At 37.4% G+C, this 16,924-nt stretch overlaps 2 protein-coding genes across 5 annotated transcripts in view; one reads left to right on the top strand and one right to left on the bottom strand.

Moving 5' to 3' along the window:
• Nucleotides 1–14,980, bottom strand: part of itgbl1 (integrin, beta-like 1) — a 50,933-nt gene extending 35,953 nt beyond the window's left edge. Inside the window, exons 1-3 of one of the 2 annotated variants that reach the window (XM_015037070.1) lie at nt 14,226–14,980; nt 13,955–14,108; nt 10,884–11,086 (exon numbers count right to left, since the gene is read on the bottom strand). In XM_015037070.1, coding sequence (XP_014892556.1) covers nt 10,884–11,086; nt 13,955–14,046 — 295 coding nt within the window. In that variant the 5' untranslated portion in view covers nt 14,047–14,108; nt 14,226–14,980. The other variant, XM_015037069.1, reaches the window with a different exon arrangement.
• A 125-nt stretch (nt 14,981–15,105) lies between these two features.
• Nucleotides 15,106–16,924, top strand: part of LOC106950303 (sodium leak channel non-selective protein-like) — a 41,576-nt gene continuing 39,757 nt past the window's right edge. For all 3 annotated transcript variants that reach the window (XM_015037068.1, XM_015037066.1, XM_015037064.1), the window contains exon 1: nt 15,106–15,211. The gene's annotated coding sequence lies outside the window, so the exon portion shown is untranslated. The remainder of the gene's footprint in view (nt 15,212–16,924) is intronic.

Below are 16,924 nucleotides of genomic sequence, written 5' to 3'. Positions count from 1 at the left end.
GTTTAATTTGCTACTAATCAAATGCAACCCTGAACAGGTAGGTTTTTAGCCTTGATTTAAAGGAACACTGTGTTTCAGCTGTTTTGCCGTTTTCTGGACTTTTGTTCCAGATTTATATTACATATAAGCTGAATCCTGCTTGTCCGTGGTTAATTCTGGTTCTGAGGATGCAGATTAGACCAGAACCACTCAGATCTTGTGGTTCTGGTCTAATCTGCATACCCACAACCAGCTGTTACCATAACAACAAGTTGCTATAAACTAACAAAAGTATTTTAAACTCCATTCTCTTAGTATCAAGCATGTTGCATGCAGGGCTGAATGAACGTGCATCAGTGAAGACTGTCAGTCTGCACGGTCCAATGCATGCTGTTGATTTGTCTCAAATGTCAGCGCTCACGTCTGTGACACACATTTGCTATTTGTTCTGGTGTTGCTATTATTAGTGATACAAACAACAGGTTTCTCACTATTTAATGCACAAAAGAAACACATATACAAATTGATATTTTACAGAATTAACGTCTGCTATCGATTTAATAAAATACAAAAAAAAAGAGTGATAACAAATAGGATATGCCAAATGAGCTGCAGTCATATTTTGCTTTACAATCATAGAAATTGCCTTGTTGGTGAAATGTGCTATACATATGTAGCATAGTAATAACGCTACATTATTACTATGTAGCATAGTAATAATTATTGGACACAAAAATTGGATACATACATCTACTATCAATCACAAAGATACAAACTCCTATTGGATTATTTGATAAAATATTGAACCCAGCGTTGCTGCAGTCTAATTTACTGACGTGTTCTTTTTGTATTTACCCCTTAAGGCTTTTGCAAATAGTAGACGGCAAAACTCTGAGACAGAATCGGATATTATAAAGTCACTGCCGCCCACCAGCCATCATTAATCTCCATTTGACAATCACTTAGACACATAAAACAGCCCGCTTTGTCTTCTAGGTCAAAATTTATGTGGGTTGGAAGCTTCCTGTCTTTGGACAGTTTATCTTTTTTGGTGCTTCCCTGAGCAGTAATTCTATGTGATATAATGTGTCAGGGCCATTGCAGCATATTCCACTGACAAACAGACGTGTACAGCAAAAAATCCTGAGCGGTGATCGCACGCATTCTCCGGGGACTGGTAGAAGAGGACGTGTGTGTGTGTGTGTGCGTGGGTGTGTGTGTGTGCGTGTGTGTGTGTGTGTGTGTGTGTGTGTGTCAGCACTACCAGCAAAAATAATTGGCGTGCAAAAAAAAAAAAAAGCATGTGCTAAACAATTTTCTAAAAGCTAGATGACTAGATATAATCATCTGTCAAACATTTAAAATATCCTAACTGTAATGAAGCATATGTTGTGCAGGGATCATTAGATACCCCTCATTTACTAAAATGTTCATAGAGTCAAACAGCCTGAATTGGTTTAGCAAGCTAAAGAAGATTTGTCCTGGGCCAATGAAGGAGTCATTGATGTGCTGTGGTTCCCCTTAAGCAGCAGAGCTACCTGAATGTCTTGTGTGTAAAAAGAGAAAAAAAGGGAAAAAAAAAGAGGCTTAAACATTTGAAATGATGATTCCAGTAAAACTTTGTGATAGAATTTTCTAATCACTAAATTGGAGGACGTGTTCAGATAACGGAGGTTTCATTGACGTATGTATGTAGTGTGTATTCACAGGTTTTGGTGCTGAATGTCATTATTGTGGTTTCCAGATCATGAAATAACTATTGTAAAACACATTATAATCGATCTCTATGTGGAACCACCAGTCATTATTACACAGGCAGAAAGAAGAAAACTTGCTCTCTTGCAGCTGTGAAATGTTTTATTCTTGTAATCATTTGTGTATTTAAATCTTTGGTTTTTATTGAATGTGCACTCACATGAGCTTCTTGGACAGTTTAGTAAATTAGAAAATTACTGAAATGTTCATTTATTTCAGATTAATTGCACACAGGCTGCTGTTTTCAAGTCTTTGCTTCTGATATTCTTGGCGGTTTCCAGTCAAAGCTAATGAAAACATGTAATTTAGCTTTTCAGAAGATCAGAATATTAAATTAAATCAATAAAAAAAAACAGAGAATAAAGAAATGTCAGCTCAATAAGAAGTATGTTCAATACCTAGCCTGTTTTGAAAAAAGTACATTTAATCTGACAAACTAATCTTGTCTGAAGGTGTTTTAACATTTCTTTATTTATATGCTGTTGTATATGGTGTTGGTTAAGCTCCAAAATTAAGTTAACTGAGAGTTTAAACATCAAATAACTCCAACAAAAATTATACTATCTTCATAATAAACTAGTTCAAGCTTCAGAGAGCATCTGTTTTTCATCTCCTCACATTTTTTTTGGTTTAAGTTGCATTATCCAAAACATGATAATCATATCAGAGTATTTTTAATCATTTGTGCCGTCCATAGCCTGGCGTTTGGGAGCAATGAAACAACAACATATAGATTGTGTGTTCTGTGAAACAAAAACCGCCTGTCTCATCAGCTACCAACTCGTTTTCTGTGTGTCTTTGGAACAATAAGTCTTAGCCCTTACCATCCCAGTTTTTACAGTGTTCCACCTAACCAGTTATTTTTAACATAGCTGACATCAAAGAACTTTCAAAGGCGTCGTAGGTGGGTTTAAAACACTTGCTCTTACACCCTGAAGTCTTGAGAGCGGTAATGGGTTTCAATCAGAAATGTCTTTTACTAGTCAACTTGGACAAACTTGAGTGGCTTTTTCTCCTCGCAGCCCACACTGGAATCATTAGGTGAGTCACGGGGAAGGCAAACTGCCCAGAAAAACTCAGAATAGCAGATTGAAAGCACATAAAAATATGTACAGGAGAAAAAAAATTAGAGCGATGAAAATTTCTAAAGGTTTTAATAGCAAAAAAACAGCATTTTATAGCTGCTACCGTTTTGCTTTATTCTCTCTCAGCCGATATTTGGCTTAACCTTTTTGTTGACTATAGACATTACTGATAATATTCTCCATAATTGGCCAATTTTAGCTTGGATAAAGTGTCATGAAGCGCGACTGATGCAGGTTGATATGGAACAAGAGACCAAGCTGACTATCCTTGTGACCCTGACACAAAGACATAAAACCTCTATGGGTGTGCTGTTTGCAAGCTCTTGAAGAGGCCAGAAAAGCAAGGAAAAAAATCAGAGCAAACCAAAACGAGAAGACTGGGCAAGCCTGCAGACTGAGAGAAAAGGAGCGGGAAGTGCTAAAATATGTTCCTACAAAGCATTATTGATCATAGAGCAAATCTTTATTCAGGAAATGAACAGAAGTATGCATCACTTTCGAAGCGCCTCCTACGATGTTTTCTGCTCAAGAAAGGAGAACATCTGCCTCATTTTCTCGTTTTAGTTTTTTTTTTTTTTTAATGAATTAATTCTGTCTCTAGAATATCCTCATTTAAGATTGTGTCTCTTGAACTCATATTTTGCATGACTGTATTTAAATTTTTTTCTCAACGGGGTGTGTAGATACTGATAAACAACATGGCAGGTGGGGTTGAAAGCAATATGACTCAACTTGGACATGTCCCATTCAAGAATGGTATGCACGCTTCATGTGCATACCAAATGGTACTTAAATTCCCAAAGTCAGACCAGGTGTTAAAGAATTTCATAAATCTTCAAGCAGTATCTTCCACAATCGTGCTTTTACAGCATAACTGGATTTGATTTTACAAAAAGGAGTTCAAAAGTAGTTTGCAGGAAAAGGTAAAATGACTCAAGGAAAGAAAAACAGAGTCAGAAACTTGGAAAGAATAATGTTCCTCATTTCTGAGTAGTAAATGAGGAATGTAGAAAAGTGGCAACACTTTGCTACATTGATGACAAATGACAAAATAGTTTAATCAACAATTATAAAAATTCATGAAAGCCTCAACAGATTGCATGTAACGTAGCTTAGAATATTCTCTCACCGCTACCCGGTATGTTGGCACAATCAACAATAACGCTTGTTTAGAGCTTATTTTTTAATATTACACTTTCTACTAAAGAGCAGAGGTTGCAAGGATATTTACTGCCATTAAAACACCAACAGTGGATGGAAATATTTTATTTTCCACAATTGGTCTACAGATGTTATTAAAGGTCATTTCCCGGTTGCTCAATTCTTACATATTGTGACATTAGAAGGATTGCTTTAGATCTGCAATAAATGACTTAATTATTATTTACTTTATATTTATTACCAGCTTTTAAAGTTCCTATCATGTGACCGATGATTAAGGCAGGCCAAAATGTGATTGCTGGCCAGTTTGTAATGAAATAAGGGCTCTACAGGCATTCCAGACAGAGAACAAGCAGTACTAGAGAGCAGCTGGTTTTAATGGTTCAAATCACCAGAGGTAAATAACCATCAAGTATTGATAAAAATTTACCTCGTGTTTATCTGCACTTCGATTACATAAACTGGAATGGTTTATTTTCATGGAACATTAAAAAAAAAAGAAGTAGAGGAAACCAACTGTGTTTATTCAGTTGTGAGGGAGGTTCTCATGACGCCCCCCAACAACATGCCACCCTGGACGGTTGCCCATATCGCCCTTATCAGAAACCGCCACTAACTATAAACATGAAGGTATGCTGTTCAAAAACGTAATCAAGTTTCCATATGGATAACTACATACATCTTAATGCTAAGAGTCATAATAAATTCAAACCGCCCTGGCATTTTGGTGTTAAGGCATAAAAGGTTTCTTTTAATTTGACTATTGATCATTTGAGCTGAAATGCCAGGTGACCTCAACTCTGTGTAATGTTCTGCAAGTTCTTATCGTCCCAAATTTTATCACCCTTTGCTAATTTCCTAAGAACAGTCACTCCACCCATTTTTGTTTCAGAGTTGAAATACAACATGGGCCCAGTTCTGTCACTGCTACAAAAAGCAGTGTTTACAGCACTTGAGTTGAACTGGACTTGGAGTTCAGTTTGTCACTTTAATGGTCTGTTTTCTTGTTACTTTTTGTTATTTTGTGTTTCATTAAGTCCAGCTGTTCAGCATTATGAGCTACTATGTGGCTAAGCTACATTCTGTCAGTTGTTCACAGGGCTACACTGAAACACACACAGACATACAAACTTAAGGACAACTTATAGAGACCAATCATTTTCTTGAACTGTGCGCGGAAGCTTGGCTACCCAGAGAAACCCCATGCATGCTCAGGGAAAATATGCAGAAAGACCCCGGATGGGATTTAAAACCCAGAACCTTCTGTCTGCAAGGCAACAGTGCCGCCAGCTGAGCCACTGTTCAGCCCATAGATTAGTTTTGTCATAAGGTGGGGTTGAAGTGGTGAGGAGATGACGCAGAGAACCCAGGTTATGGTGAAGATGAATTTAATGATGAATGTAGTTCACATAGTCCAAATCAGGCAGCACGGCAGGAACAATTAGCTCACAGCTAACAACCAGTAGCAACTGACAATGTGAATCTTGAGCTTAGCAAACCAGGACTGTACAGTTCTACTGGAAAGCATAAGACAAACGTTAGAACAGTAGACACATTAGACATAGACAAGGACCCGACGAGGAACACAGACAACTGGTGGGTTTAAATACACACGGGGTAATTAAGGGAATGAGACACACCTGGGGAGCAATCAACGGGGAGGACAGGACAGAGACTCACAGGGAAACAGGAACACATTGAAAAACTCAAAAACACACAGAAAACCACGGATCATGACAAGTTTTCCTTATCTATTGCAATTCTTTTTTGGTTTTACTGTATTAAATTCACCACAATCATAATCCAGCCTGCGTTTTGTTTGTTTTTAAATAGAACACTCCATAAACCACTAAAGGCATCCGAGCAATTGCAGAAATGTTTGTTGTAGGTAATTTGTTGATTAACTATTTAAGGTCCAGGCTGATTTTGGCCAACATTCCCTCCCAGACAGCCAATCTCTTTTTCTATTATTTTTGTGTATCGCAGCAACAGCAACCACAATTTTCAGTTGGACACAAGTCAACTCTTGAGAGAACACCCAACATCCAGATACAACAATAAACAAGCAATTTTGTTTTATTTTTCAATATTTGTGATTTAGCAGAGGACCAAGATAAAGCGACTTGCTGTAACTAAGACAAGCTCTAAGATAGAAAGGACATTATTATATAAGTCAAAAATATCTAATGGTTTAATAAAAAGAGAAATCTTGAATTATTGAACAACTACAATGTCAAATCATGATTCACGATGCAGCCTTACATTAAAGATAAGTTGAAAACCATATTGGCCTATATGTCTTTAACGTTTTAAGTCACAATGTAATACATTTTGCCCTTACTCAGTGCTGTAAAAAATAATAAGAAAAAAAAAACCACAATATAATTTTTAGCCACCTGGACCTGTTGGTTTAATTGAGGTGATGCTAATTAACCTCCACTGAATCAAATATGGGGTGTGAAACATCTTGTTGCCAGGAAAGCTCATTTTTTGGTAATGAAAAACACACACTTAATCCCTAAGGAAGAAAATCTATTGGATCTTATCAGCAGACTTTTGTGACAGCCAGAGATAACGGAGCCGCAGGGAGAGAAATTGGCTGCCGATCTCTGAAAGCATACCGTGCATGCTGTGTATGCATGCTCCGCTGAGAGCGGTGGTGGACGTGCGCGCGTGTGCATGTGTGTGTGTGTGTGTGTGAAAGGGGATGCGGTGGGTTACGTGGGGGTTTTCTTTTCAACTGGCTTTGATTGCAACTGCTGGATGCGAGCATGTGGCTGGTGTTATGCGTGTGTATGCTGAGGAGCTAAGTATAAGCTTTAACCTCATCCTGTACGGTATGCGTGTGTATGTGAGAGTGTGTGTGGTGGGAGACAGAGGAGAGGGTGGGTTTGGTGGGTGTGAAAATCCATCCCTCTTCTAATGCATAGGTTCCATTGGCAGTGCTCTGTAGCAGTGAGTGAAACCCCATTATCAGGATGAAACAGGGCCTCGCTCCAGACTGCTGAACCATAATGAGCTCCTCACAGCAGCCAACTTGTCTTCCCAAATAAATCACACACACTCGCAGACACCCATATGCACACCTATCTCCATTATACGTGTTCTGGATGCTCACATATCTCCATTAAACCTCACTCACAGCCCAGGGACAACGGGGAGGGACGAAAAAAAAAGGTGGAGATTTTTATTTTTATTTCTTACTGGGATTCTTCCCACAACTTTCAAAGCATCTCATCAAACATATATGCAGTAAGTTTTAGGAAGCGGGTGCAACCTGTCTTATTTGAAATACGTTTTTTAAAAAAATGTAAACAATCATGCTAAATGTAGGTATTTTACACATTCGGTAGTGGCATTTATAGAAAGTTATTTACTAAAAGTAACACATAAAGGCCAACGGTTAAAAAAAATAAAATAAAATAAGAAACAACTTCAATGATATCTATCTGTGTGGAAAAGTTGGACCTTCCCAGTTGTGGCCTGCCTACCAAAACTACTCAAAGAGCACAACGACTCATACAGGAGATCATGAATGAACCGATATCATCATTCAAACTACTGCAGCCGTCATTTAGTTAAGCTCAGTGTTTAACAATGAACAATAAAAAGAAAGTGGGCAATGAATGCACAAAGCCATCTGCAGTGATTTAGGTGTGGTTTGACTAAACCTTTGGTCCTGTGAGAGTATTGAAGTGACCTGACACTCCAAATACAGACAGTTTTTTAGGTTTAGAGACCACATCTCTGGTGATTGTGCTTCTTTATGTTTTTTTTTTTCCCTTTTATCTACTTAATATTTGATACACCAGTTTGTTAAAGGTCCCAAAGAACTGCTGTAATTGTTGCCTGTTACCAGCTTGGTTGATTTAATAAAATTACTGGCCAAGCACCTTCACATCTTTAGCTTTTGTAACTGAGGTCATTGAATCTTGATTGACAGACGACTGCTTACTGGAAATAGTAAAAGCCTAAATTTGCGTTGTACAGTAAGTCAAATAGAATCAAAGTGAACCTAACCTAAAAGACCAAAACAGTTCCTTATGTTGCTATGAAAGCATTAAGGCAATAAGGAAAGCTTTTGACGCAAAGCTTTTAAAATGCGTAATGCATTACACTTGTCCTGCTTTTCATTATTCTTTATTAGGTGAGTATTAGCAGTGTTCCTGTCAGCCACATTTATTTTTAATTCTACAAAATGAAGTAAAGTCTATAAAGACGCCAGCGCAAAGAAGACTTCTTTTCAGCTTTGCCAGAGCCATCTACTGATCCAGCCAAAAAGGTGGTGCTGTGAATTTGTTGGCTGTATAAAATTAAAAGTGATTACAAAATATGTCAACACAAAGTACATAAGGTATTAAATATGAGGCTTCAAGGTGAGAGTAACAGGTTTTTAAAGTGTCTTTTAAAGTAGATGCAACAATCATACTTGACTGATGGATATTTTGGGCTTTATCTTCTAACAAACTTATCTTGAGAACTACTCAAAATAGCTCAAAATAAAGTTCCTAATAGGACATGCCAAGCATGTGAGAGTTTTCACTTTCAGTGTGTTTAATGGGGAGAAAACCTGATTCTAAAAGGAAAACAGACTGACTCCCATCAATGCCCACTGTTTGGTGCATCACTAACTCAAGTTTAATTAAAATAACTTGATTCGTCGATTGAGGGCTGGAAAGTGAGCAGGAAACAGATATAAACTGAATCTGTTTTTGGGAGGTTGAATGCATTTCTTTTTAACCAACAGTATTATGAGCAAATACGTCCCCAGTTTCCCTCTGTTTTACTTTTTGTTTGTGCTTTTAAAGTCATGAAACCCTCTGACTTTTAGGTGAAGATAACCCAAGTAAATGCAAACGGCAATTTCTAAGTGAAGATTCAGAAAAAAAAAAGCTATCCACTTAACCCTGTTTGAAAATATTATCCCCTTGCTTGTAAATCATGAAGCAACTTATTATATAAAATATTTAACTAGACACAACTTGCATGTATAGTCACAACACTGGCTAAAAATAACTCGTATGACAACATATTAACTCAAAGGGCAGAGCAGCTAGTTCATAAGTTTAAGGAAGCAGTAATCATTTAATTTGACATTAGTTTGGTTTGGATAGCTTTTTTATTTTTATAAATAAAATAACATATTTAATTTTGACTAGAAAAGAAAAAAAAAAGAACTGGGAGAAAAATGCACACTTTTTTGATTGACAAATTTAATCATGACATAAAATCCAGCAAAGTAGATGCACAGTAAACAATTTTCCAAATAGAAAGCATCCAGCTTCCCTCGAATTAGCTTGACTCGTAAACAACGCCAACAAAAGTTCATAACATCACAATGTCTGATATCAAGCCAGCAGCGTATTACTGTCTACCTGAAAACTGCTTCAAGCCAATGAAAGAAATGAGGTACTACTTCTGGAGGCAACCAAGATTTAAAAAAAAAAAAAAGTATTTCTGTGCATTAAACATTTTGGGAGGACATTACCTTTCAAAATCAAGTTTGTGGATGACATGGAAAAACATTTTTCATTTTTCTAGCAGCTGTTTGATACAGATCCTAAACATCAGCTGGGGACTCCATCTGCCAAACTGCACTGATCTAAGCCACATTGAGGATATCTGCTGCATCACTTACTGACCCTCTCTAAAAAACCTCATCCAAGTAGTAACATATGCTGAGCCACGTGGATCTGCGCAGTATTCATTTTAAACAGCACACCACTCGAAAATAAGTATTCTAAAGTTATTGTCCAGTTACAGTGTTGGGCAAAAGTGTTCGCAAGACATTTTGAGAGATTACATTGAAATATGTAACTGGGATTTTACGTGATGAGCCAACACAGAGTAGTAAATAACTGGAGAATGGAGGCAAAAGGAAAAATGGTTGAAATGCTTTTAAAACTGAACTTCTAGAGCTGATTATATCTACTCCAATATTGTAGTGTGCACGTATTACAATGTTTGGGACATTGTGTAATAACATAAGTTTGGATTGAAGTTTTTTATGACTTTAGCCTTTACCCCACTGGTGAGTTCTTTGGTCATCAGGATGCTGTTTATTAGGTTATAGTGGTTAGCAAACCTGTGAGGTCTTGCCAGAGCAGCTGTGTTCAGACTAAACTGTTTGCTAACTAAGTGACTTCTGAAGACATATTGTTGCTCTGGATCTCATTTAGGGTTATCCGAATAAAGGCGTAAATAATATGCACTTTACACTTCAGATTTATATTTTTTTTAAAAAAACATGAAAGCCTTGTGCTCTTTTTCTTACACTTTAGAGTTCTGCACTACTTAGTGTTAGTCTATCCTAGCGTTTTGTAACCTCTGCAATCAGTTGCCAATGTTACCTGATCTTTTAAGCAAGACAGATTAATTAGTTTAGGAAACTATCTAAATGTTGTTGTCTTTTTTAAAGTAAGGCATTTGAACAAAAACAAAAATGGAAAACTTTCGCAAAATAAAGCAGATGGATACATTTTCTTAAGATAATATTTGTGTGAAATAATGCAAAAAAAAAAAAAAAAACTTTATCTGACCTAATGAGAAAAAAAAATATCTAAACTAACATTACTTCTACTTTTACTGTCATTCTGTTGTGAAAATCCAATGCAAATATTCAGTGAAGAACTGCAAAAATGCTACAAGCAGAACTTTTAATACCTATATTTTAAAACATATGTTTGTTATTTTTAGCCAAAGTTACTCAGAGTCCTTGTGGAGGTCTAAAGAGTCACATGCAGCATCTGCAGGTTGCAGACCCCCGGTCTATCCTATATTATCCAAGACATCGACATTTGTGGCTGCAACATGATAGAATATGAAAAAAAATAAGCTTGAAAACTATAAACAGTTTTGCTACACACTGTGCTAAAAATAGCAGAGGAAGCTCAGTGTACGCACCATTGCAAATTTGCCCATCATGTGTGGCGCAGACCCAGTCGTGGCACTCGCAGCGAGGGCCATAGAACTTCCCTGGGTCCGTGGCTTCACACATGCAGATTCCACAGTCACATTTGCCCCTGCCGCTGCAGATTTTTCCATCTGGTGTCCTGCAGCGGCGCAATGATGACTCTTGGGACAGCCTACACACCTCACCCACCTGGCTGAGAAGAAGAGAAAAGATCAGTAGTTTTGTTGTTAAAATAATAATAATAAAAAAAAAAAACTAAAAGGGTTACTCCAAGGCATGTGTACCTTCATCTGTTTACAAAAATTGACGCTAGTGTAAAAAAATCACTTTTGAAGAATGTGCAGACAAAGTTACTATAAAATGATCTATTCTTTTAAGTTAGTTTTTTTGCAAAATTATTGGAAAAAATCACACTTAAACACTCTAGGGATTTATTAAGAAGACATTCACAAGGTTAATAAATCTCCCAAAATAAAACCATAACAAAACTTCACCTTTCAATGACCAAATATAGGTGCTGTTGTTACACATCTCTCTAGGTCTTCTTGGTGAGCAACTTAGATTTTATTTGGATGCAGTTCCAGCTCTTTCTTTATATTGGCAGAGAGTTTGGCAAATGTGCACGCATTTCGTTCAGTCAACAGCTCAAACATTCCGAACCTTTCTCCCAAAAATGAACATAAAATGTGTGTTTTCCATGTGTCATTGGGAGGTGAAACAAGTTCCATTTCACACTTGCTTCAAGTATTAAGGGAATTTTTAGACTTGGCTGCACTCCTCCACACACTATTGCAGTAAATTTTGAATCTTGCACTTTGTCATAACGACCTGACCAAATTCAGAGTTTCAGTTTTTTTTGTTTTTAGTTTGCACAGTGGTGCTTTGTCCTTAGCTGATCTTCATCTTTGTTCTACGTTGCTGCATTCAGATGACATCTGTAAAATGTAAGCAACTCCAGCTGCTCTGCTGCTCTACATGATCTGACTCACATGTCATGCACAATTACAAACACATTTTAAATGTATCTTACTTAATGTGCAAAATGAAACGTCCTCGTGGGATACATGCGACCGCAGCTGCTACCTGCCATATTCTGTGTGCTTCTTTTTGGCCTCCCTTGGGGCCCTGCTTATGCTGCAAGATAGACATTCACTATTGAGAAAACATCCTAACTTTCTCTCCAAAAAAAAACGATGTTTTTCTTTTTTTGGCTCACAAGTGCAATGTAATAATGTGTCAAAGGGAATTAACAGATGTGTTGTAAAATAAAATTTGCTTCATGATGACTGTTATGGATATTGCATTTTTGCAAAGAGTTCATGTTATTGGAACAAGGATTCTTTACACTGCTACCAGGATATTGGGATGCCAATTAAGTAACAGTTGAGTAAACTTCCAAACTAAATGTAATTCCAATATGGTGGCAAAATGACCTTCAAGTATTCCATTTGGATGAAGAAACCTTGTGGCACTGTTTTATGTCGTTTGTTTCGAGGGAATTTGCGTTTTGCTTTGCAGGCAAGTTGGTTTCTCTGTTCTGATGCAGGGGATGTGGCTTTGGAAAAGATAGACGGAGCCGAGGTCGGTTCAAACAGAACACATAATTGGGTAAACCAAGCAGAGCTCATTTTAACACAAGCAAGCTGCATTGCTATTAAACAAACCACACACCATGCATATGGTAGCTCTTTTGATCAGCCTCCAGCAGTGAAGCTGCGAACAACTGTTGAACTGTGCAACATCTAGTTTGATGGGGGACATACCCTGACAAGAGGCAACAGGAAAATGTGAGGAGTCCGTAATAGTTACCTATTTTATTAACACTTAAGGCCATTTTATAAAGTGCTCCCTCTTGATTTGGAGTGTTTGAAACCCTGAAACATTTGTAATAAGGTTAATTCAACGTCTGCAAGCCTATTTTGTCATATTTTTCCTAAAAAAAAAAAAGAGAGAGACAGAGGCTTTTCTTTGTCATGTCATTTGAATTATGCAGGATTCATAAAGCCTAGAATTTAAACAAGGTTGTGTACATTGCTTATTATTCATATTATATTGTGCAGATGACTGGAGAGGAGGGCAGAGTTCACCCTCAACAGCATATTTACGTGTTATAATGACCCAGTCAAAGTTTAGACGTAATGCCAATGGAGAGTATTTATAAAGATAAAAAAAAGATATGCCCCCAAATTAAAAAATATGCACAACTTTATGTTGATCTGTTAATAACAATAACAATACAATACTCTGAAACATATCGTCATGTGACAAAAATGTAAAGAAGTTCAAGGGGTGTAAATACTTTTGCAAGGTACTGCATATTGTAATTCAGGACAAGGTATATTCTTTGGCATATATTTTTTCCATTACAACAAATTCTGCAAGCACACATCTATTTTTATGCCAAAAAAAAGTCCCATAAGCACAAGGTAGCTGAACTATTTACGTTACTATTCGGAAAGAAATCATTTAAGATAAGCCTAGTGCATGTAAAGTGAGAGCTCTTGGAAAAGAAATTCCCAACCTGGCATGGAGAGAAAATATAAATTCCACTCTGAGAGGCCCTAGCTGGCCAGCTTTTTACCCAGCACACAGCCCTGCCACTCCATTCCACCCAGAAATTAACTTCATGCCCTGTGTGACAATCAGAGCTGTAAAAGTGACATTCAGTCTCATGGTTTGTTGTCAAAGCTAACTAGAGGACATGCCAGTTATATTATGTCAATTCAAACACCATCACTGGAGTAAAGCAAAGCAAAGCAAAACAAAACAAAACAAACAACAAAAAAAAAACAAGCAAGGAAAGCACATCACTTTGAAATCTTGGTGTATGCTGCCTTCATGGACTGCATTGTTAACAACTGGCAAACAAAGACACATTTGGCAACCAGAAAGTAAAAGTGCAGACCATATTTATACCACTGGCTTTGCTAAAACTTCTCATATTGCCTTCCCCAAACTCGTAGGTCAGCACAACTTTGCGCCTCCCTTTTATTTCTAGCACTTCTGGCTGCCCCCAAATAGAAAACCGATAAAAGACACTAACAGACTTATGGAAACTCACCTTACCGACTGTAACAAAGTGTCCTCAACGGTAGAGAGCAGGATCAGAAACGACGGCACCAGCATTGACTGCAAAAAAGCCTCAGTGTGCATGTTTAAATCCCTCAGAAACCTGAAATAAAGTAGCTTGAAGGAATTTCCCAAATCTTGCGCTCCTGAGACAGGACAGGAAGGGAGAGTGAGAGGGAAGAGAAAAGGAGAGAAGGAGAGAAAGAGAAGCAGGCTGGCCCGAACTGGCTCAGTCCCTTCAGAGTCCAACACTCCTTACGTACAAGTGTCTTTGATTAGTCCAAACTCTCTGATGGAGTCCTGGGCAGGAGCTAAAGTGGGGAAAAAGCTGCCAAAATAACAAGTTAAGTCACCAGTTTGACATTTAATCAAAAGCAGACTGTTTTTGTTTCATTTTGTCCTCATTGGTTTCTCCCGTAACCTCTGTGGTGTAGCTGTTGTTCCTAGCTTTTCCTTTCATCTATGACAAATGAGATCCAGCTTCCAGACCCCGAACAGTAAATGTTGTGAATGAAGAACACAAAAATGGCTTAACTCAATTTAAATGCTTTGGGGTTCCAATACAACCGGTTCCCATGAGCACATGTGTTAGTGGAAGACTTGAGTAGAATACATGAATATGAATGATTCACACTACTGCAACAATAACAAGGCCTGTACAGTGTATCTCAAAGTCAACAAACTCCTATTAAAGTAGCATGAACTTGAAGTGGGGATTATTGTGTGTGATAAATAAACTGTGCTTTATATTTATTCAATGTTAATTTTAACATGAAATTATTTAAATTCAAGAAAAAAAAGATCCCAAATATTTTGACATGAAGCTCTCTCCGCGGTTAATATTTTAGTACTATGTTTCTTTGTTTACTGTATGTTTACTATATTATACGTCTCTCAAGAGGTTGTCACTATAGTTTTACCTCCCTCAGTATGAAGCAAAAATATTACATTTAATTTCTGGTCTTCAATTTTGTCACTAAAGTAATTAGCTTAATTACATTATTTTAAAGTAAACGGCATAACAAAGGTGCTGATTTGCCAAAAGGAACCGGGTTCTGGGTGTAAACAAACCGCGGTGAAGCCACAAAGGAAGCGCTGAGGCGGTTACCTTGGCAATGCCTGCGCGTCACCGCAGCTGATGTGATTGCATCCTGCGCGCTCCCGCAGTCTCCCACACGAGCAAGCCCAGAGAGAACGACTGATGTCATGCACAGGGCCAGACACGGCAGCTAAGGGAAATCCTCGTCTCGTAAGTGCTTTAGAATGTTTTTCTTGTCTGAAATCGTCGCGAACGTAACGTGGCATCCAGCTGTTTTGTTTGTAGGATGCGGCTCGCGCTCGGTGTTGCTGCGCGCTAGCTTGTTGGTCCTCCAGGAAGTGGAGGGAATCTCATCCTCCGCAGTAGGCCTCGATGCAATATTCTTGTTTATGTGCTGCATATTGTGTCTTAAGCTGGTTGTCACGTATAATGTTGGCTTTGTTTAGGCTTTATACTTGCCCTAGAGATGTAAATAGTCCCAGTGGTTAGCTTGTTTTATTCTCATATTAGCTGTTTTCCTAATTGTTTCCATAGTAATCTTGTCCTTGTGATGAAATTCTTTCAGTTTTCTTTAAGAGAATGAATATGTTTTATATTCTTTCAATCAAATGCCCCTGAAGCTGCTGGTCTTGTGTTTATAATATCCAGTGTCGATTTAAGCATAGGAATCACAGTGGGTCAGCAATTGCAGTCCCAAATATATGTTGTATTTGATAGTTTATATTGTAAAGAATAATAAGAAAAAATGAGATTGAGTGTGGTTAAAGAAAACAAACAAACTTTAAAGACATTATTCCATAATCTAAAAGTTACCAAGTCCTTTATTGCGATTTCCGACATTGTAATTTGAGTTCTTGATCAAGCTTTTGATTGCTTTCAAAGACAGTATAATTAATCTTCTTAGCATCACAGATGACTGTTCTGTATCAAATATGTATTTATTGATTACAATAGTCTTTATTTTAGAGGCCTAGGTGAAATAAAGCTGATCTAAGTTGGTCCAGTGTAGCAGTGAAATGGCCTTTTATCATACTACCAAGTTGGCATCATTTATTTTTGTTATTAGTGAAACATACAATTAGTGAAATCCATAAGGGATTATTTTACTCACATCTCCAGAAATTACAGAAATCACAATGAAGCAAACTTCCATATGCAGACGGTACCTGGTGGGTAAATCTATCAATCAGCCCTCTCTCATGGCAGAGCATGGCTTAGTTTCAGACCCTTTCAGAGATAAATAAGATCAGTGGATAAGATCAGTTTTACATTTAACTGGCATCATTACTAATGTCCCAAAAATAAGGAAATCAAGATTAATTTATTGTTGTTACCCTTCTGACAATCAAAGGAAAATATTCCAACATCTCATTACAGTTGAAAAAATGACTTAAATCTCTTTTTATGTTAGTAATATAGAAATCTCTACCTGCTGTATTTCCGGCATGTTATACCAATGTCAAAATATGTGGTGATCACAACTAAACCTTCAGAGTAATTTTGCTAACACACTGAGGTGGCCTATATTATTGCTGCTCCATATTAGAATGTCATGCAATTTGCGTGATTAATGTTTAATAGTCTTATGACGGTATCAGTGGAAATAAATCCTCATTTTCTTCACTTTCTCATCTGTCACATGCTTCCAACATTCACTGTGCGATTAAGCATCTTCAATACTGCCCTCGATGTCATTTGCGGATGTCTTCTGGATTGAGACTCTATTAGGCAGGATATTATTTCCATGCAGAGAGCATATTAATCACACTTGGAATATATTAACTAAAATTTGTGATATTTCGAAACGTCCCCGTATTATTCATATTTCACATTTTGATGTTGCAAAAATACCAAAGATGTTTCCCTTGCCTGCTGTGTATGTTCACTTTTTGTCATTTATACTGTGTGGAACTTTTTTTTTTC

Source organism: Poecilia latipinna, unplaced genomic scaffold (genome assembly GCF_001443285.1).
Source record: "Poecilia latipinna isolate Pla-1442-1.1 unplaced genomic scaffold, P_latipinna-1.0 Scaffold391, whole genome shotgun sequence".
Taxonomy (NCBI): Eukaryota; Metazoa; Chordata; class Actinopteri; order Cyprinodontiformes; family Poeciliidae; genus Poecilia; species Poecilia latipinna.
The sequence above is the reverse complement of the archived record's forward strand: the minus strand, read 5'-3'. Positions and strand labels throughout refer to the sequence as shown.